Source organism: Dermacentor albipictus, chromosome 10 (assembly GCF_038994185.2).
Source record: "Dermacentor albipictus isolate Rhodes 1998 colony chromosome 10, USDA_Dalb.pri_finalv2, whole genome shotgun sequence".
NCBI classification, from domain to species: Eukaryota; Metazoa; Arthropoda; class Arachnida; order Ixodida; family Ixodidae; genus Dermacentor; species Dermacentor albipictus.
Window position 1 is genome coordinate 42,696,894 of NC_091830.1, and position 23,126 is coordinate 42,720,019.

At 41.7% G+C, this 23,126-nt stretch overlaps 1 protein-coding gene across 3 annotated transcripts in view; it reads left to right on the top strand.

Moving 5' to 3' along the window:
* The window catches only part of LOC135907359 (uncharacterized), a 47,053-nt gene extending 26,078 nt beyond the window's left edge, over positions 1-20,975 (top strand). For 2 of the 3 annotated variants that reach the window (XM_065439044.1, XM_065439045.1), the window contains 2 exons: positions 7,565-7,641; positions 12,563-20,975. In XM_065439044.1, the coding sequence (XP_065295116.1) occupies positions 7,565-7,641; positions 12,563-12,695 (210 nt within the window). In that variant the 3' untranslated portion in view covers positions 12,696-20,975. The remainder of the gene's footprint in view (positions 1-7,564; positions 7,642-12,562) is intronic. The other variant, XM_065439046.1, reaches the window with a different exon arrangement.
* Positions 20,976-23,126: the final 2,151 nt, after the last annotated feature.

A 23,126-nucleotide genomic window follows, 5' to 3' on the forward strand; every position in this document is an offset into this window, starting at 1 on the left:
ATGTTTGTGTGCTGCTTCTAGAGATAAATCATCTCTAATAAGACGTGTGTATGTATCCCTGAAAAGGTGCAAGATCACGGTAAAATATCTTTTCAATGCGTGCTATGCTCCCATTCAGTGTCATGTATGTGGGAATTTATGAATTTTAAATATGGCAGGTTGGCAGGTCTGTATGTTGCAAATTAAGTTCTTCTAAGTGAGCTTTCATGATGGCAGTGGCACCATTGTGAACCTGCATCAAAATTTTTTGTGTTGCCATCTTGGGATGATAGTGGTGATGACGCTGGCACTAACTAGTGTTAGCAAAAGCCATGGACAAAGCTTTAGTTTTGTGTATGATTATAGTGTGCAGGCATTTTTTAGGCCCATTTTCTTTGAAAAATGGTGCGCATTGGAATAGGAAAAATACAGTAAAAGGTAGAGAAGCAACGAGCAGGCAATAAAGGCTGAACCTGTAGCTTGCAATGTGCTTTGGGCATCACAGGAATGCTAGATTTACACCGTTGCTGCTACTGCTGTTCACCATTTTATGGATATTTATGATAATAGAGTGGGATTATCTTGTGTGATAAAAGCTTTTAAACAATCCTCTCCATGGAAACAGCACTTCTCTGTCATCATAAAGTCATATCGTCATCATCATCATCATAGTAATCATCATCACTTATTATTATTATTATTATTATTATTATTATTATTATTATTATTATTATTATTATTATTATTATTATTATTATTATTATAGGTCTCAGGCTAGATGAAAGCCTATCCCAGTTTCCAGCTGCCTCTGTCTTGTGTCAGTCCACAAATGTTTCCAAGGTGTCTACTGTCAGGAGAAATCTAGAAAACTTGCAGTTTTCATGGAATTTTCTAGTTCTGTAACATTCAGGAAAATACAAGAAACTGAATTTTCACCCTGGTTGCTTTATATTGGGTAAATTCTTACCTTCAGTGGTTATGGCAAACCTAGTGGTATGCCTGAAGGAAGAAAGTTCCAAGTGATCTTTGCTGGTTTTGTGAGCATGAGCCTGGCCAGTTAATCATGAAGGACATGCTTCAATCAAATATTATAGTGCAACTGACCTGATTTATTGATTACTGACAGCAGTTGAAAGTTATGGGCTGGCATAGTAACTTGGAAAGCAATAAACCATAATTGTTTTCTTATCCCTGAACCTTCAAGGTTATAGACGGCAAGGGAATTTTCTTAAATATGCTCGAGTAAAGCCTGGAAAAACGAGGAAATTTGGAAATGATAATGTAGGAGACATCCTGTTTTCTAGTGTCTCTTTGAGAGGGCCCTCTAACATTGAGTAGTGAGGGATCTTGACTCTGGCAGCTTTAATGTGAACCAGTGTTTATTGGCCAGTTGCCTTTTCCTAAGTTTACATGCCGCATGAAACTTGCCATTGAAAGATTGCTCCACATCTGCCACCGTGGCAAAGAGTGTCACCGACTAACACTTCCAGGGCTTACACACATACGTATGCTGAAAGACCTAAGAAAGACATCAATATAATTGCCACTAAAACATACTAAGTGGCGGAGCATTACATGTGTTAAGGCAATAAGGTGCCTTTTCTGCCGTGTTTATTTCTTTCTTAGTATTTTTACATTTAAGTTTAAGATAATGTAGTGTTTCCTATGCTTTTCCTTGACTTCATTATCGGTTGGCTTCATAATAGCGTTACATGAGAAAGGACGTGTCACTGTGAAACTGCCATATTCAAGGCCTTGGAATCCCTGAAGTTTCACAGGGTTCCTCAAAATCCTTGAACTTTAGTTTTGGCTAAGCTTAGTTAGGAGTTAAGAAATTAACTTTATAAGGTGGGCAGACACCAATATGGATTAATGAGCAAGCAGGCGTCACTGATACTTTATGAATGACATTAAGAGGGAAGAAATGGAGCTGGACAGGCCATGCATGCAGTGACCAGGGCAGATAACCAATTTTCTATTAGGGTTACAGAATGGGTGCCAAGGGAAGGGAAGTGCAGTCCAGGAGGCCATATGCTTAGCTGGTATGGTGAAATGAGAAAATTAGGAGGTATAGGATGAAATCAACTGATGCAAGACGGGGTTAATTGGAGATTTCTGGGAGAAGACTTCTCACTGTTGACGTAAATTAAGATCATGATGATAATTATCATATTGTGCCATTTGCAAATAAGCACTATACTAGAAGGATGCAGTGAAGAGGGCCAAGGGACAGTGGAAACACATGAAAATGTGTTTCAGTGAGAAAAAGCCTAGATAGACTGTACGACGGCTGCTAGTGCAATGTTTTCTTGTTTTTGCAAACATAAGATGGTGCTTTAGTTTTTGGAAGAAAATAATGACACTTATTTAATGCCGTGTTTTTAATCTCTAAGGGAAGGTGAGTGTTAGTTTCTTTTAAGCATGCAGTTTGCTTAATTTTATAACTTACTAAAAAAAGTTTTCTTCATTAACCATTGGGTTTGTTGAAGTGAGGTGCATGAATGGAATAAGGATGGGTGGTCTGGCTTTTGGATGCCTGCTTTGCCTAAAGGAGTGCTTACTGGCACGAAAATCATGTTTAGCTTTTTTTTAGTTAAAGCATAGTTACTGACTCACTGATCACTGCATGTGACTTCACTTCCTGAGAAATGCAATTACTAATTAATGACCTTGATTATTTTGCACTATAAGTAAAATAATGCTAAAGAAAAAACTAAGTAGCACTAGAGTGAGAGATTAAGCTTTTATAATAAATCCATCACTTATTGTAGCTGGGACACAGCTGTTGTCTGAGAAAATGGCCAGAATTGGGAGTGGCACCAAGATATTTAGAGCTATGGAAGTACCTATCATGTGACATGAGCAATGTTTGCTTCACAGAGAGCACTAAAGAACTGAAGTTATGTGGGGACTACGTCAACTCATCGGTTTTTGGTGCAGGTGTTCCAGATTGAGCAACAGCGGGATTTTGCTGTCACCTTTTTATGCAAGAAAGTTGTACATTAGGGCACAGAGAATGATGGTAGACTCTTCACAAATAACCTATGAATCTCACTGTTTTCTTTCTGTGTGCAGTCGAGAACACAAGGACAGGTTCATAAACACGAAACAGGACTGCACAAGTGTTTCATTTGTGCAGCCTTGGATGATCGGAGTTTGTATGAATGTCCTTGTGTCTCTATTCTAGCACAAGAACTGTGAGAACTTTGCCAACCAGCGCAGTTTTGAGCATTGTTAATTGCATTGTCTTTCAATGTGGCCAACTGAAATCGCGCTTCAGTCGCAGCGTGACTTCGGGTTTGATGCAGGCCTCCTCGACTGCAGAAATCTATGGTGGTGGTGGTGGTCACACGGTATCACGAACTAACCACGCTCTGATCGGTCGGTCAACACAGGCTGCAGTGAAACAGTGTCACCATAAGCTGAGTGTACGATATGCCTGTCTTAACTATTTCCTACCAGTGCAGAGAAGGCTCGGTGTCAGGGCTTGCCCATTTCAGGGCTGTGAAGCTTTTGTTGAGTCGGCTTCGTGTGGAGGGTTAATCAGAGGAATGCAATGGAGCAGTGCTTTCTTTGGAAATCTGTTCTGGTTGCTTGATGGGACCCATGGCTTTCTCCAGACTGTGTGGAGCTGGAGAGAACAGAGCACGGGCACTCAACGGGGCAATAGGGAAGAGAAAATGGAAGGTACGCTCCCTGAGAAACGAAGACTAGGGACCAGGCTTCAGACTTGGCGTGAGGGAGAAATAGAGAGAGGGATCTTTAATGAAACCTAAATTAGTTTGCCTGGTGACCCATCTAGCACGCTACTATAGATGAGAATGAAGAAGAGATGAAAATGATACGCCCAGTGCACATCACAGATGCACAGCACGCAGAAAACGCACCTCAACACTCGAGATGTGACAGACTAGTGCTACTAAGGAATGCATGTAGTACACGTTATGCAACTTCTGTCAAGTTTCCTCATCGACGCACAAACTTTACCTGCATCGATGCATCTAGCTTGCCGCATGCACCTGGGCAAATGAAATGCTCACAAGTTAAAGCTAACTAGAACACATTCTTGCTCTTCCACTTTTGCTGCTTCGTGTGATTGTGGCATGATCTGGCACACTTAGTTTTCAGCCTGCACAATCTTTGGTGATTGAATAATATGTGTTAATTGCGAAAGTGCGCTACTGAGTTATTTCTCTTAAGAAGTGTGCTCCTCTTATACGTTGCCATTAACGTTTAATTATAGAAAACTGCATCATTAAACTGCATAACTTTAAATTTGTTTCACACCTTCTCTGACTGTCTTTTTTGTTTGTACGTATTCTGGAAGTTCAATAATGAAGTAGAAAATAGCCCAGTCTTAGACGTTGTTATGTGCTGTTAAATTAGGGTAATGTGAGTGATGACAGAAAACACATGAGTGCAGACTTGTAGCTGATATTTGTTAAGGTGATATGTCACAAGCTATATTTCACTGCGAGCCCTTCCTACTTGGTCGAAGTTCTAATGGAAAGAAATATTTAGAGTAAAATGGCTAATTTCATAATAATTCACAGTCGTGTGACATGTGAAGCAAGACGTATCTTTATGAGGTTACCATATTTACTTGCATAATGATTGCACTTTTTTTTCAAAAGAATATTGATGCAAATTTAGAGGTGGGATTATCACTCGGGGCAAATTTTCTGCAAAAAAAAATTTTGAGCACCAAAGATGCAAAAGGGGCAAGTTTCAGGTCAGATTTCTTACGATAGCTATCGTGAACGTAACCAAACATAAAAGTTGAGTAAGGCTTACTTTTGTAATAAACACACACATTACATAGGCATTACATGAATTGCACATTGCCCTTTTATTATATTTTTCTGATTGACTAAAGGACGCCTCACTTTATTCCGAGTCTGAATTTTCACAGTCACCACTGCAAGCTTCATGGTCAGAACTGGCAGTGTCATCGCTGCAGGCATCTTCACAGTCCCACAGAAAGTCGTCTTCTATTCCGTCCAGCATGTTGGATATGTCGGTCTTCTTGAAACTCTTTGCCACTACCTCGTTGGGGATACCACTCCATGCTTCAACGATCCAGGAGCAAAGCACCTCCATGCACAGTCTTCTGAATTTGCCGCTCGGCGTCAAATCATGTTTGCCTGCCGCCATCCACTCTGCATACAGTCTTCGAACATTGTTCTTAAACAGTATGTTCAGTGACACATCAATAGGCTGTATCAGCGATGTCAGACCCCCAGGGATGACTGCAATGTTCGTGCATAGCTCCTTAAGCTCAGCTCGAACGCTGTCGGCAAGATGGCCTCGGAAGCTGTCCACCAGAAGCGAGGGAAGCAGAAGCGCTCCTGGGCTTCGTCCTCAAACAGTCTTGATCCAATCGACTATGAGTTCTGCCACCATCCACCCTTCTACTTGAGCGCGGATGTGGATGCCACGGAGAAAGTTGCCTTTCGGAATAGTCTTCCGTTTCAGTATGACGTGTGGTGCAAGCTGCCGCGCATCTGTTGTCACTGCAAGCATTACGGTACATTGCAGCTCCTTTGCACCAGATGTCTTCACGAGGACACTCCAAGCACGCTTCTTGTTCACTGTTGTGTTTCGGGGCATGTTGAAGATCAATGGAGTTTGGTCGGCGTTCCCTATTTGCGACAAGAGGAAGCCATTTTTCTTGTGGATCCCTGTGACGTAGTGATAAAAGTCTACCACCTTTTCTTCATACGTGGATGCGAGCCGCTGGCACAACAACATCCGCCACCTCAGTCCATTTCATTGCATGAAGCGAGTCGTCCAACCAGAGCTAGTGTGGAAGTCCTTTGGGATGATTCCCAGCTTCCTGGTAATTACACGCGCCTGCGTCTGTATCATTTCCAATGATACTGCACGACCATCTTTGGGCAGGCCCTTCACATATTCAAAGACCGCCTCCTCGACATGAGGGAACTTGCCCATTTTGGGTCCGCGTAAACCCCGGCATGTCCTGTCAGTAGCCGTCACCTTGTCACCAATGATTTTTCCAGTAGTGTATTCGGATTTCTTCGACACCGAAATGCCTCCCAGCAGCACGGTTGCTATGCTCCAGCATGTAGTGAACAGCCGTAAACTTAAATGCGGCTGTAAAATGCATACCGTCCTATGGTGAAATGGCACCAACACAAACAATCACGAAGCACACTGCCACCTTGCAAAATGGCGAAAACGCAGTGTTTGTGGAAACAGGTCGGAATGCGTTTGCTGTGGGATGACAGCACGTCAACCAACAGGTGGCTGCTGCTGTTACAGCGCAGGACATCAAAACAGAAATGGTGGCTGACTGAGCAAGCCGAATGCGATTTCTTTTTTTTGTGAGTACAGTATGTGCATTGAAACAGCTTTTTTCGTATCAGTAATGAATAAAATTGTTAAATTGGCGAACATTATAAAGCAAACAAATAATAAAGCCAAAGCAAGTTTGGTTGTAGATCTTTTATTGAAGTGCAGAAAGCAATGAAGGGAATGAAATGGGGCATCTGCTTAGAATCTGTATGGTGCGTGCAGTCTGCACGATAAGTTTTGAAGTGTCGTTTGTGCAGCAATTGACACATAGTAAGCACGATCATCGTCTGCTAGACTTGGCAAACGACATATCTCTGTGGCAAGTTCGGGGTGCAATCATTGCGCAGGAAAGAAAAAAAATCCAATTTTGACGAGAAAATTCAGGGGTGCGATCATTAAGCGAATGCGATCATTAAGCGAGTGCAATCATTACGCAAGTAAATACCGTAACATTCTTGGCCTGCTGACATATGTATCTTGAAGATTGTACACATGTTGCTGTAGATTTGGGATTTATTTATTTGCTTTCCTTTAAAACAGCTGTCATATCCTCAAAAGCAGGTCGGCTCCCTCATTGAGGCAGTGTCTCTCATTGTGATTGTATGCTTTTCCAATCTAATGGGAACTGATGGAGTATGCCAACCTTGCGTAGGACATAGGACATACTCCACATGTCTCATATCTCATGAGCCACCTTATCTCTTTTTCTAGTGTTTTAAGAATTTTTTTAGCACCAAGATGCAAACATTTCACAGCCTATATTGAGCAGAAGCGCTTTTGGACTAACCGCCATTTTTCAGTTCACAAGGCATGTGTGCATATGAGACGACTATAGTCTTTATAAACTTGTTTTCTGTGAAGTGCAAAATTTTTTAGCATACTCCACTTGATGCTTTTCTTTTGTGAGTGCAGTTATTAATTCATGCTAAACATGATACTTTTTAACAAACTCTGCTTTGTGTTCTTCTCATAGTAGTGTGGCCCTTTGTTAATTGTCTATTTGATGCTTTTCCAATACTTCTGCTTGTGAGCTTCTCCTGTTCGTACAGCCGCTCGTTCAATCTCAGCTTGGTGCTTTCCTGTGGGTTCCGCTTCGCGTGCTTTTTTGTGCCAGCACCGCCAGCCATCGATGCTTCGCCTCGTGCCTTTGTTCAAGTCGGCACTCTTGCTTTTACGCCCTTCGTCCTGTCGCACCACAGTCTGTCAGGATGCTTCTAGCTTGCTGCTCCTTCCTGTGGTCTCAGTAGACACGTCGTGTGCTCCGTGACAGGTGATTCCCCTCGCGGCCCCCTCTGGTGCTTTGGAGCAAGACAGCACCGAAAAGAAGGTCTCACAAAGTGTGCGGAGGTAGGCAAAGACTGCTTCGCATTAAAAAGTGGAATTTGTTAATCCTATAGTTTTTGCTGCTCGGCTACGTTACAAAGAGCTTCGTGCCAGATGGGCACTCATTTGCTGCACTCTACCCCTGTCTGACATTTAGCTCCTAAGGAAGGAGCTAGACTTGAACATCAGGTTTAGTAAATCTCCCTTTAATGGTTGGAGACATTACCATTCGTGCTATAGCTTTCATGAGCTGTCTCACTTCTAAAGTGGAAATTTTTTTTGTGCCTGAACTGGATTTGCACTGTCTAAGAAAGAGGGGCTAGTAGTCTATATTATTTGTGATGTCTGCTTTAATAAAAGCCAGTTGCATGTCTGCACTCGTCCTTGTCTGTCACCATTCAGATGTCTCCGTTTTAAATCTGCAGTTTCAAGACTGTAGCCTTACCAACTCTCCTTGCTGTTGATACTTGTCATGTTTCAGTTGTCCAAAATAGTGCAAACACGTCAAGGCTGTGCTGAATCCTGATTTTGGGTCCTCATAATCTTCAGTCCTTTGGAATGATGTCAGGCGTCTAGGTGTTTGAGATGCACAGTCCAGTAAATAATTGGCCCGCAAATTGTCGTGCATGAAGGAGAGAACTAATGGAGGAGCATGTGAGACTGCATTGATTTAGCACATGCATCCTTCTTGAAGCAACATGGTATGACAGTAGGTTCTGTGAGCAGTTCTTATCTGCTTTTATGGTGTTGCTGTTGTTAGAAGTGTGTGGTACCATTAACTTTGTAATGTAATCATGTGCATTAAGTGCAATGAAAACATTTCTGTGACTTGCAATTCTTTGCATCAACAAAATTAGGTATAAAAGTAGCATGTTGATGTAAGAAATGGCATGGCGGGGCTGCAAACCCATGTTCATTGCATTTTCTGAAAAGAAAAAGAAGGAATGCTTCAATAAAGAGCCATGCTGGGCCTTAGAGGAGCAGTGACAGTTCTGGAAGATAAACACTAAGAAAATTGTGTATTGTGTATTGTGTGTATGCAACAAATTAAATAAAAAAAAAGAAAATTAAGGCTGCTGCATGATTGCTTTCTCACTGTACAGTTAGCATGGGCTTATGCCATCCAGCTCTCCTGTGTTCTGCGCAGAGTATCTTTGTAACAGGTGTGCTGTGATACCTATGTATAAAGGGCTAATTTGAGCAAGACAGTGATGCGCATGTCATTTTCACACTGCTGCAAATGTTTACTGCAGGAAACATTACTAAGCAGAATGTGCAAGTCTTGCAAACTGCTTAGTGAGGTAGCTATCGCTGTCATTGCTTCACACATAAGGAGAAACTATGCCGAAGTACCTTTGTATTGGGTTGACGTACAACTTACTTAAGCATGACAGTGATGCTCGGACCATATTTTGGAGCAACAGCACCCCAAAAGTTCATGAATCGCCGAGCAGGGGCATGGGAGAGGGTGAAGTGCAGAGAGCATAGCTTTCAACCAATGTGAGTGCAGGAAGGTTATACAGCCGAACCTGAATATAACAAAGCCAGATAAAGTGGCTTATTCTCTATATTGAACATGTGAATCTTACTGATCGATACTCATGTAATATAGCTCGCTCATAAAGGGCCAGTACATTGAATATATCAAACTCTGGGCATCTTTCTGGTGCCAAAATCATGAAGCTGCTTGCATTCCGTGAATGAAGGGCTCATGGCAGTAATTTTCCAGCTATTCTTTTTGTTTTAATGTATACTAGTGAGAATGCTGGAAAGCATGCCAGGAGCATGTCAACATGAGATCCTATCGAGTAGCCATTCTTAGTGACACTCAAACAATTGAAGGATCAGCCAAGAATTACCACCCACTACGTACACCTTTTCTTGCTTAAAAAAAAAATGAATTTCTCTCTCGCCTAACTGAAGGTAACAAAATCTGTATACATTTGAACCTTGTTATACTGAAAGAAGCTGTACTTAAAAAAATGGCTGTGGCTTAGGTAAGGTTAAGCCCAGGATGCGAAGCATACTAGCCTTTATTTTAGTTGTTGAACCACTGTTTAGCCTGGTGAACTGCTGTTGCTTGGCTATATTTGGTTCGGCTAGACGAAGAAACAACTCATGCATTACTGCTTCGCCTTCAAGAGTGGAACGCGACCCGTCAACCCGCCAAGGGGTGTAAGACAATGGGCTACAGGGCAGCGACTACGCGCCCCGCATTGGACGCGGTGAGCGTCGAGCAAAGCAGCGTTCGGCGCGGCAACGAAATGTGCGCCTGAGCAAGAGACGCACGCCTTAGAAACAGCTCGTTTCTAAGGCAACACCGCATTCACTAGAGGCGCTTTTGTACCACTTTGAAGCATCGTACTCGTGGCTCAGTGGTAGCGTCTCCGTCCCACATTCCGGAGACCCTGGTTCGATTCCCACCCAGCCCGTCTTGCAAGAGTTGAGCCAAAGCCACTTCTCCTCTGTCGTGACGTCACGGTGTCACGTGGTTTCAAGGCGACACCGCCGCGCCTGAGGAGCTGGGTTGAGCTCTCGTAATATGCTTCGCATAATAATAGATATAACGAACTAGATTCATCTCGGAAACTGAAAAATACCCAGCCATTGCTCTCCCAGCATGTCGCTTTTCGTGGAGTTTAGCACTCGTTCGATGCAGCACTTTAATATTTCTGTGTCGAATGCGATGTAAAGCAACACTTGTCTTTCTCTCCACTGTGCCTAGCCATGTGCAAACAGTTGCTTACCATTGCCATCGCAATTCACTTGTGCCGCACCAGCTGGCAAGGCTAGTGGGGCTTTCTCTATTGTACCAGTGCTGTCTTGGAGCTGTGCTTAGCTGTGCCAGCCTGCTTGGTGTGCTGCAGTGAAAGAGAGAAGTGCGACAGGGACGATGAACGTGTGCATTGTGTGCAGCTACCCCCAATGCTGAAAAAGACCAGTGCATCCACTTCTCTCTTACTGCACAGACTGGTGCAGCTGGGCACGTTCTCCAAGGTTGCGTCGGCACTGGTGCAATCTTGTGAGGCTACTAACTGGCAAAGCCAAGCCAGTGTGGTGAAGTTCACTGGCAGTGTGGAGGATGGCTTGCTGTATTTTGGGCTGTGTGCCCAACCTCCTCACTCACACAGTGGGGGGCCACATGATAGCGGCAGATCAGCTGCATAGTCATGGGCGCACCGTATCGTGTGTCCTGGGCTGCTCAACCAAGACGGACTTCGTTTCCCTCCCAACACGCTACATGTCCTGTTTCCCCACATTGCCACTGTACCGGTTACATGACAGGACGTATGACCTAGGTGGAAAGTGAAAGTGAAAGACCGTCACATTGGAACAGAAACCAGATATCGTAAAGGCTGTCGCGTCAGGTGCTAAACGTTGTGCGCCAGACATGCCAAAGATCCCCTTGCTGTTGTTTTAATGAAATTTTATTCCATATGTGGCTGCGTAGCAGTTTGGCGAGCCACAAAGCTGTCTTCATTGCATGTTCACTGTTGTGCCCCCCTTTTTGGGCATGTATTGCAGTAAAAGGAAATTACGTAAAGAAGTAATGGATACAGCGAAGTAATTTTGTACCCCACTTTGATGTTTGTTATAATGAGACTCAAGGGTATAATGAATGTGTCACAAAAGCTTGTTTCATATCATATAGGCATGTCTGTGTATATCGAATTACCTGTTGTACCTAACCGTATTTAGTGCAGCAGTATGAACTGACTACTCAGTAATCTAGATTTACGCCTATGTGGAAGCCGCTACTTCATATTGGAGTCCATGATCACTACATTCATTATACGCTGCTTCATGGGCACAGTGAAGGCTTTTTCTGTGTCCTATGACCATATTTTATGATGATCTATTTAATTTTCAATTTTTTTCTTGCTTTGTCAAGTCGTGTTGTCGTTATCATTGAGGTCAAGGGCCAGGCGGAGCAAGTGATAAGAACGGAAAATGAAATGTGCCGTTATAAAATAAGACCTCTGCTCATGTTCTTGGTGACTGCTCGACTTATCAGCAGCTTATGAACGTGCCAGCAAAGCATTGCAAGCCTCCAATTTCGTAGAACTCTCGTCCCTGTATGCGAGCAGAGGCAGAATGCTGCAGGTCTCCGATTCCATGAAACACCTGTCATTAGATGCCTGCATGAAGAAACATTGTTTCCTTTTTTTCTTTCTTTCTTTTTGTTGAGAATTCACTCATATACAGCAGTGAGCATTGTAAGAAACAGGAGGCTTTCAGCACTTTGCTAGCGGCCATCCATCAGCTCACAAAGTGCTGTAAGGCCTCTTAAGTCAGTTGCTGTTTTTGTGCATGCTTTACAATGGCGAAAATGACGTAGGACAGATGTGCTAGAGAATGCAATCTTCTCGCTTACAATTATGTGGCAGAAAGCAATCTCTCACGATCCTTCGACGGTGCCCCGTGGGCTTTTGCATCGGCTTAATCATTGATCACTAAGACCAACTCTGCCCCTTTCCCGAGGTCGTCAGAAGTGAGAAGGGACCACCATTACAACAAACTAATAGATATAATGAAGGACGTTCAGCTTTCCTAAGCTATGTTGCAGCAAGATTTTACTTATGCCTGAGAACATGGTGATGCTACGCTGAAGCACTGGCTTCCATACTTTTTGGAGTATCGGGGGGCGGGGGGGGGGGGGGGGGTTGCAAAAGTAAAGGAGGCTATTGCTCAACTGTTCGAGTTATGCAAGCTCATGTGTAGTGCACAAAACATTTTAATTTTTTAATGCCTGCTTCTGCACCTTTATTTGAGACGGGGCCACGTTTCACTTGTGCATTATACTTATTGCATATATAAGCAGTCCTCCTGTCACCAATTTTGTCTTGTTTTCGCAACTAGTGGGAAAGAAACGAGTTGTGTCTCTAAATTGAGATGCCATCACTGACGCAAACGATTCACTGTTCTTCCTTTTTGTTTGCTCCAGTTCCAGTACGAACCTATTTGTGATGAAGCCACAAGCAGCTCAACTTGCCAAACCTCCCTCGGCGGATCAACCCCGCAGGACACCTAATCAGGACATGTCCTACGATGGCTTGTATCAGACATCCGAGTTTTGAGTCCCGCACCTTTACATCCGGTGGGACTGGTTTGGTTATCCATCTTGCTTGTGTACAGGCATTCTAGTCTACTTATTGCAGACGGCCTTGTTCCTAATGGACAGCAGAAATCATACTTCTGCACATATATTCCTTTTTTTGTTGTTGTTGAGGCGAGAATGACGTGATGTGTTTGTTGACTATCTCATGACTGTCCCTTAAAGCTATGGTAAAATCTATGAATGAATGCAGATTATAATATAAGCAAATCTCTTGAGGGGTATGTTTCGGCTGTTTTCTGTTCAACAGTGCATAAGAAGTGCACTGCTGGCAACTGGCTAGGGGCAAGGTATTTGATTCTGTAAGTTTTCCAGTGGCTCCCATACAAAAAGAAAGAAACAAAAAAGAAAGCAGCAAAGCTCTTCTTTTGACGAGCATGAAGGGACCTGGGAACCCTGCTTCGTGAACACTTCGGTTTATGGAAGTTTTTTTTTTAAAGGATGCTAGCTGCACTTTCACTGATCATGCTGATGTTTTGTCTCAACAACTGCTATTCCTCGTGCAGCCATATTATTTACTTCTTACTGGTGCTCAATCTGTCATAGAGAGTATTGCTGAAGGAATTGGCAGTCTTCTAAGCTAGTTGCATGTATGGTGGACTGCTGAAATTCATAGACATAAATCCTCACAAGAGATTCATCTGTAGTTGTGGGAACATCAGCTAAGTTTAAGTGCTATGTTTTACATTCACTCATGTGCTATGTCGAAGGAAGGCTGGAAGCGTTCGAGGATGATTAGTTTCAGTCACAGTTCAAGCACCAATCAATTGCTGGTTCTTGAGTTGCTCAACACACTTTTCATAGATGTATTTGATGACTATTAGCCTCTCCTAGTAATTTTGACTGACTGGTTGCTCTGATTTGCAAGTGTCTTGTAAGCAATGCAGCCAGTGCCCTTAGATGCTCACAGACAACGTAGGTCGTTCTTGCCTCCATTTTATGGGACTGGATTAGCTCAATTTTATAGCTGCGTTTCTGTGTGATAATTGGTAACACAGACCGTAAATTCTGAAATTTTCATGTGTGAATGACCAAGCCTGTTTGCATTATAATGTCCATATGACTTAACAGGAGCTAGCAGGTTTCAGAAGCAAGCCTTGAGATGTGATCACAAACTTAACTCAACAGTGAACAATGTCTGGTGACTTCAAAATTTTTTTTCTTTGACCTAACTTAAAATGTTCTCCATACAGAAGATACTTCTATCTTGTATATAAGGGAAATCATCTTCAACATAAAGTTGTGTTGTATTCGAAGTGATCAACATTGCTGCAAAAGTTTATCTCTGGTACTAAGAAAGCATGAAACATTCTTGTGATCATCACTCTCCTGCTTCACAGGTCAAATTGCTGGTGGTTTTTTTGTCATTGAGAAAGCCCTGTAAATCAGGTTCAAGGTTTGTCTCCACACTTCTTCCAACTTTCATGACCTACAAGAACAGTATGAAACTATCTACTTCAAACTGAAACACAATATATGCATAGGTTACTTAAGCAAGAAAGTCTTTAGTCTCTTGTACAAGCTTTTTAATGTGGCTGGATTGTAGAGCCACATGCATGTGCACAGCAATTTCTTTGTATGTTTTGTTTCATTTGTTTCATGCCCACATCTACATAATTTTTCCTTTCTGTGAACATTTGGGACTGAGGTGACTGATGCAAATCAAGTTCCATTTCTTTTATGAAGTACCCAGCCTGCATCATTCATCATGCATGATTATATCTAAAAATTGAATTGAAACATTGGTCATGGGGCATATTTCCAGTTGTGAAATAACATCGGTAAAGTGTTACAACACAATGGTGATTTCGGCATTTGGTGGACGTTCATCTTCAAAACAGGAACAGCGAGGATGAAGACTGGAAAAATAGAATGAAAACCACAGTTCTTTTAGTCCCTTTATTTCTGAAGTTGTCCTTTCTTTAATGTTTTTCTCCAAGATAGCATGTTAGAGCGCCAGTGAAACATCTAAGGTGAGTTGGTTCACTTCTATGGGGGAATGAACATGACAAGTATTGTGCAACATAGTGCGATACAAAAGCTTTAAGCACTGACTTACAGCAAGGGCTTTGCTTCTTCAGCAAGCAGTTAAACAATCTAGACAAAAAGGCTTAAAAAAAAGAAAACAAGGCATAGATATTTCAGCTAAATATCTGCAGAACTGCTGTTTCAGTTCCTATGATGTTTAATGAGGGTGTGGGCCTTCATGAGTTTGACAGGTGCCCAACTAACATAATTCGCCAAGCCTTTTAAAGAAGAACAGGTTTGTGAATGCGCTGGTGGGAATCGAGCAACTTGCTGTTACTGGGTCCAGGGACTTGGCAGAGTCAATTTCTGTTGTTATTTTCCTTTTGTATTTCTTGTTGTCTTCCTTCATTCGCTTGCTTCTTGGGCTGATGAAACACTGGTTGTCATTCAGCATCCTGGGTTGCTGTGTGGGATCACTTGATATTCTTATTAAGGCAAAGGACTCACAGGGCGATGGAAAGTTGTCAGAAGTGGTTGAACAAGTGAAGCCTCAGCCTGGAACCTACTTTTTCACATGATGACCTTTGTCAAGACAAATACAAGCTTTGTCAAAATGTTCCTTGCTTTGCGCTGAGGCTTCCCATGTTCGTCCATGTTCAATCAATACATGCTGTTCTTGTGTGTTTGTGCAGTGTGATAATACTACTCGTGTGAAAGGGCTTGTTTGACCATGTTGATAATAGTAACTGGCCCAGAAAACCACCCTACTCAATTAATAAAAAAAAATATTCACCATCTGCTTTATATGGGACGATGTTGAGTGTGGTAGGCTGTGCTAGATACTTACCGAATCAGAATGTGTCCATGTGTCCTTTTTTGTTGATAGGGTGGAAGATTATTTTATAGGAGAATTAGGCAGCATTTAATGTCATGCAATGCTTCATAACATAGGCCAGTTAAATACTGCTCACATCCAAAATAAGTGTTCGGTTTGCACGTTGCACGAATTGCAATGATTCTCAATTGCTCACTTCATAGGTAAGCTTTTTCATGTGCAGCGTATTCATTCTCATAATTAAATTATACAATGTTTTCCTACCACAATCTTGCTATATTTTTGTGAATTTGCAATTTTGAGAAGACTGTTAGTCACACAGTGATAGTGCCTTGTGTATCAAAAACTCCTTTGTACTAACGCTTTGTCATATCATGCTTGTACTGTCTTGCATTATATGTGGAATGTGATAGATTATTTTTTTTTGCTATTGAGGAGACATTTTACAGCTGGGTCTTCTGCTTCTGCCACCAGCTTCTGCTTGAAATTCAATATTTGGAACTTGCATGTAATTGCTGGAGTGCAGCTTGATAAGTGGATAAAAGCAAAAGGTTTATTCAGAACCCACTCCTTAACCACTTTCATTTTCTTTGTCATTGATGTTGTGCAGCTGAGCAAAGTCTTGCCAGATGTTCATGCCTTGCATTGCCCTGTGGCCCCATGGACTTGTATTTGCTGTTATCTTTCTGGTTACTTTTGTGCTGTGTCGGTGGCAAGATACTGTTGACAGAGCAAAGAATCACTTGTTAGTCGAACCTTGTGCTACCTACCTCTCCTGATCTTTAGCAAAGTTCATCCCCTCTGCTAACATATTTCCATTGTCGTGCTTCTACAATTCACCTGTCATTGAGAGCACATCACATCGCCTAACCTCAGAATGCTTTTTTTCGCCAACGTGAGTGCCTTTGCTAGCACACATTTGAATCGACATGTCACAGCTATTCACCGGTCATTGAGAGCACCTCAGGTTGCCTTGAGTTGTCCTCAGAAGGCATATCAGGCATGTATAACTGGTTCTTAATTGTGAAATCAAATACCATAGTTCTACAGTTTTACAGTTCAGAACTTCAGTTCTGCAGTTCTACAGTGCTTGTATGCCTAGGCTCAAGCCTGTGCAAGGCTCAAGCGTGAAAAAGAAATTTCACTGTGATGTGCTATACTATGTGGCAGAATGTCACTGAAGTTGTAATTGCTTGTATTCATCGAAGTGTTAGAACAGGTGTTACTTTTATCTTATTTGCTATGACATGCTTTTTCATTATTGAGCTTCGCAGTCACCTTCCTGGTGCAGAATATTTGAGTACGAGTACACTGCAGCATATAAATGTGGTGCATCGCAAACTGTATGCCATGGCATGGAATTTCCAGTGCTAGGGCTCACATAACTTGCTTTGTTCTCTGCAGTATCAGTTGAAGTTCTGTATCAGATTTTATAATAGTTAATTGCTAAGCCATTTGGTTTGGAGACATTGTGAAAAATGTAGCACTAAAACATTGCCAGAGGTGTGGTGTGGGGGTGGAGTTCTCACCAAGTAAGAAGTTGAAAAGAAAAATCTTGCTTTAGCAATTTTCGAAACCATGGTCTTAAAGCAGGACATCTGGTAAACGGAGGCGCTGAGGATGCCACCTCACATAAGTAGTGTGTTCACCACAAAGTGTGAGTAGGCACATCTCATCTTTACAAACTGGAGCATGGAAGACATGTTGAAAGAAGGAAAATTTGATCGCCATCACTACTTTGTGCCCCACAGTGCAATGTTTTGTGGCAGTTTAGCTCACAGCTCACTCTAGCTCACAATGTGCCCCTGAAGACCTTTGGTTTTGTGTCACCAGGCTCATGTTGGATGCTCACCTTTTATTGATTCCTTCTCCACAGAGCACAGAGCGTTCCTGCACTTGCTTAATGACCTAAATGGAAGACATGCGCACTAATCACAAAATAAATTAAATGGAAAACTTGTGCAGTAATAGTTGGGTTTAATTCTATTAGAGGTATAATTTTGAAATTTATTCAAAAATTTCTGTCCACTTTTGAGTAGACCGTTTCTTTGTCAACCAAGGTGTTTATTATTGACAAGAAGCAATTCACCTGCAAGTGTAATATACCATGCAAATAGAAAACGACACAGTAGAGTTTTTTTTAATAGTACATGAATATTTATCAACTAGCCTGACAAGACACTTTAGATGATTAAGTGACGTTCCTTCTGCTCTGCTGTTTCTGTCTTTTTGCATCATTATTAGTAAGTGCGCTTCGTTTATTAGTGAAATCTTGGTATTGACACAATGCTCAAAATGTGCTGTCATGATTGACCATGAGCCCTGTGTTAAATAATATATAGACAAACAGTAAGACTTTCAGTAGTATTCAGAAGTGAATGCTCTGCTATGTAAGAGCCATCACTTACCACCTTTTTCTGTCCATGTTGTATCCTGCTGTGACATCGTGCAAGCATCTTGCTTTCTGTACTTTTGCTTTGCCTCCTATATCACTGGATAGTCGGTGTTTCATTTGCACTCCTGCCTCATGCTGCAGATGACCTGTGACAAAAGTGTGGTGTGGACCACTCGGGAAAGTGCAAGTGAGCATTTGGAAAGCGAGATGTTTGCACAATCTCGCCCCTGATTGCAGCAAACTATGTCTTATTTGTGTTATGCCATTCCATGTATTTCAGCTGATTGCCTTTGCTGCATGCTCCCACTACTGCACCAAGCAGATCTTGCATTGTTAAGGTTCCCATGTTTTGCACATTTTGGTGCATAGCTCACGGATGGTCAGTTCAGCTGTAACAGCAGCACACACACACACTCAAAAAGAAATGTGTCTTCAGAAAAGGTTGTCTTTGTTGCCTTATTCTGGTAAAGCTCAGAAAACAATTTTTTTTGAAATCTCTACAGCAAAGAAATCTCAACCTTACTGTCTACAGCTCACAGAATATTTTTATTCGTATGCTTTGACATGTAAGACTACACCAGAGAGGTAAACGTTATGAGAACATGTACATTATTTCTTGAAACGTTGCAAGTCATTCAGGAAGCGCTGCATAATCCCCCACTGGTGCCATGTAGTTTACTTACAAAGCAATTGACTGGCTTCAAAATTTCAGACAAACAATGTTTATTCTAGCTTACCCTATCCTATTAGTACAGTCCTCCTCTAGTGACAATCATTACTTCTTTTCTTTTTAACGAAAGGTTGTACAGTTTTTTGCAACATTACACACCTAACATTCTTAGTGAATTGCATTGGGAAAGAGGATATAAGTGGCACAGTGTTGGGTGACAATTTATGGTGCATATTGTTTTGATTATGCAGCAAATGAACTTTTCATATACATATTTGTTTGACTGACGCATCATTCTAATACGTATTATTACACATTTAGCTCAATTTAGATACACTCAAGAGAGTTTTATGATATGTTGGGGAAATAAGATGAATGTACGTGTCGGGCAACTGTAGCACTGACATTATTAAGTCACTGTTGCCACTTAGTTGTAGCATAGTTTATTGAACAATTATTCCTTCACTTGTCTCTATTTAGTGCTGGTCATTCGCTGCAAACCACCTGAAAAGTGACAACAGCTTGACAGTAACACATGGTCTGCCACGTCATGTGTTTTTATATGATGCCGCGTGTTATGACATCACCTGCACACATGCTAGCCTTTTGAGAAAATGGCTAATACTGTCACCTGAGGTAATAGGTTCTAATAGCGTTAACAAAAAAAGGCATGAATGAATCGTAATTTGGTAGGGCTGGTGTAGCTGAATACGGCCCGCAAATGCTGTTTTTGGAATGGAATGTAGTAAAGGGGTATGATTATTTGCACGCTATCAACACCTGTTGAGTAATGTTTGACTGCTTGTGGCACCACGAATAATTGATCACAGATAATTGGATACATATAAAAACCTATCAAGCCAAGCACACTCAGCCATTTTTTCTGAGATTTAAAAAATTCTACTCATTTAGCTATTAGCAAGCATATTGATATGTAGACTGGTTATGTCTTCATTCTCCAGGGTAACGATTCCCCTCCAAAATCTAAGAATGTGAGAAGTTCTCACAGTTATGCACAGCTTATGACATTACAGAGAACCATTCTCATTGTGTATCTGCTCATTGATGTACCACTCCTTAGTGCTTTGTACAGTCGGCATCAAAAGTACACAGGGTGTGGTATCTGAGAAAAACAGTGATTATATACATAGCCAGGATTTCAGATTTCCTACCTGTGGTAATGTACATGGCCAACATAATGTTGTACTCTTTTACTTGCTGCAAGGCAAAGCTGGTTGCAAATTAGGCTTTTTCGGGGAACAGTCTTCCTGAAAACGTTTGATGTTGAGTGTACTCTTCATTGTGCCGAGTTGATTGATGGTGTATAGCATAGGAAATCGTGTGATAGTTTCAGAATTATATGTTGTATTTACATTGTATTGGTGTATGTAACATGGGCATCCAAACTCAGGCTGAAGCCTATTTGATTGTATACTATTCGAATTGACTCTCCACTACTAGTATCATAGTTTAGTATAATAGTTCATTAATATGGAAGTCTTATAACTTCCTTATTATTATAATCAATAGTTCCTCAGAGTGGCACTTCAAAAGCAGTGAAAAAAAAGTTAATTCAGGAAGTTCAACATTAAAATTCAAAACATTCTTCCAGAGAAAAATCTATGATTTGCACCAAACAATAATAATTCCAGCATCACAGGCTGTTTAGGAATAGTTGTAAGACCATCATTACCACCCTGTTGTCCTTTGAGTTCTCCGTAAGAGAATGTAGGTTGCTTGTGTTATGGCCAGTGTATGACCTCCTTAAAGGCAGGCATATTTCAGGAATTACCAACTAGGTCAAGAAGTACTTTCAGTTGAACCTCGATATAACGAACACGGATGTAACAAATTATTGAATATAATGAAGCACACCTAAAATGCTTGTTGCTTATATATATACACAACAAATATATGCTTATAACAAATATTGAGTGTAACAAATGGTTTTTTGTGTGGCATGCAACTTTGTTATATTGAGGTTTGATTGCATTATGAATGTAGGTAAGTTTCTTATTCATGGCATTCTTTATATCGATCTGTGTGCCACAAGCCTGTATCCAGGTTGTTGAGTGCTGTTTGCCATGGTAGTTGCAACACCATTTGTGATACAGCTTGAAGCTGTATCACACCATTTTGAATACAGCTTGCAGTGTTGTAATATCCTAAATGATGGGACTCGTGCTGTGATTGTTTTCATGTCTAGCACATCTATGCATAAAGGTTCCTTTTGACATAGAAAAATGCATTCTGAGAGTGAGTGTTGTAACAGCACATGCATCACATTTAGATGTTTACATTCTTTCAAGCATATCGAAAAGTGTTATTGTTGTACCTCATTTTGCCAGTGAGAATAAAATTGTTTGTAGTTTTACATTTTTGTTCCCATTTCTTGATGTAGTGGTGTAGTGAAGTTTACGGTGCTTGCTAAGCCACTCCCACAGCTGCTTTACCGTTTAGTCTATTCAATACATTCCTAAGTGCTCTGGGACTTACAAAGCCATGTAAACTAGCGTTGAAGCCATTTACATAGTTAATGGAACATTAAAGAAAAACATTGAGTTGAGCTAGATTGGAAGGCTAGGCTCCGGTAATAGCCAATTTGTCCTTTGTAGTGAGAACAAAGCTAGGCAAGAGAAGGAAAATGGATAGTCGAAGTGGAATCGCCTATGTGGGACTATGGTATCCGTTTTGTGACATCTGATCTAGCTGATTCACAGAAGACACGTACATATATACTACTCTATCCCATTGTACTGATTCACAGAGAATGGCAAAGAGTGAGAAGGGTTTGTATACCTCCTTATATTCCTTGAAAGCGCCTTGAATTTGGAAAAAGATATAGAAGGGCTTTAAATCTCCTTGAAAATACATGTGCTCCTTCAATTCCTTGAAAACTGGCATATGGGACAACTTTTCAACATTCAAAGCTACAAACTATGCATAGGGGCTATGCCATGGACACTGTCTATTGGCAATCAATCCCAGATGCTTCCTTTTGAGAGTGACTAAACGATTGCGATGTGGTTTGTCTGCAACCACCAAAGACAAGCTTGTTTAAATCGCCTTAGACATAGTAGAGCTAGACAAAGCCAAACCAAGCGACCAAGCCGTGCCGCCATTTTGCTGTTTTCCTAGTTGGTTCGCATCGCAGCCATTATGGCTCCATCTCCAGGTGCTAGGCTCTAGAAATGCCTAGCGGAAACTATGTTTCAGTCATTTGGCCTTAACATGACGAATGTATCTGGATGAAGTTGGACACAGTGGCATAGCAACGGGGGGGGGGGGGGGGGGGCTGTCTGATACGTCTGAAGACGCCCGGAAATCGTTGATATCCTCGACTACACCCGGGGGGGGGGGGGAGGTGACAGAAGACCTAGCTACGCCACTGGTTGGACACTACCAACCTTCGTTCCAGAATGCAATTTACATTATTAATGGAAAGTCAACTTATAAAGTGACTTGAAGAACTTGCAGCATGTTTCCAACTGAGCAGCTGCTTAGCTGCAAGAAATTGCAGCTACGAAGAGGGATATTTCACTATTTTTCAGTGTGTCTATATGAATGAGGTTTGCTTCCCCCACCCTGAATTTTGGCCTTTGGCATCCCTCAAATACTTGAATTGGCCTTAAATTTTCAGTCATGCGTTCTATACGAACGTTGAGTGAGGTCACGCGGAGATTACGTCAATGCATGTGTTATGGCGCGGTGATTGAAATTTAGCAGTAGCAGCGCGAGACATTTAGTGGTAACTGTCTATGCAACGAAGTCACATTGGCACAAAGAAAACGGTTATTGACATGTAGATGAGCAGTCTATCGGTATAAGTGGGCCTAATATTTTCCTCTAGTGTCCCATTGTGTTGCTAATACTAAATATATAATAATGCGTGACTATACATATTACAACTAGCTAAGTTTCGTTCGAAAGCTTTATTTTCTGCCTTGCACGATATTCGCAGCGCTGCTGGATTGCCCTGTAATGACTTGTGGAAGGCAGCGAGATGACATTCGGGTCTAAATATTACAGAAAAATACACTCCAAACTGATCGGTGCATGTGCCAGCCACGCCTTTCCAAAATGCGCAACTTGTCATCCACGGCCGCACTGTATCGGCGTGGTATAGGGGCTTACGTATATGGTCTTTGTTTCTAGAGCGTAGATTCTGTTTGCGCTGTAATGCACAACACATATCAGCAGATCAATAAATGGGGCTAGATGGTTCTTATTATGTTTGAGAACACGCTGACTTGAGAGCACAACGTGCATCCCAAACAAAAACAAGGTTGCAGGAAAAAGCACTAAAGAAAGGAAAAGTGCCCGCCTTGTACCGCAAACCTGTGTGTCTACTCTTTGTGTTGTGCTCTCGAGTCTGCGCATTCCCAGAATTGTTTATATGTCAAGCCGACTTTGATGCCTCGAAATACTGATTTAAACGTGGCAAACAACGCAAAGCCTATAGTTGCGGTTTTGATATGCCGGAGTTAAGTTTCAAGCTCTGAATAGTCTCAAAAAGCCAACGAAT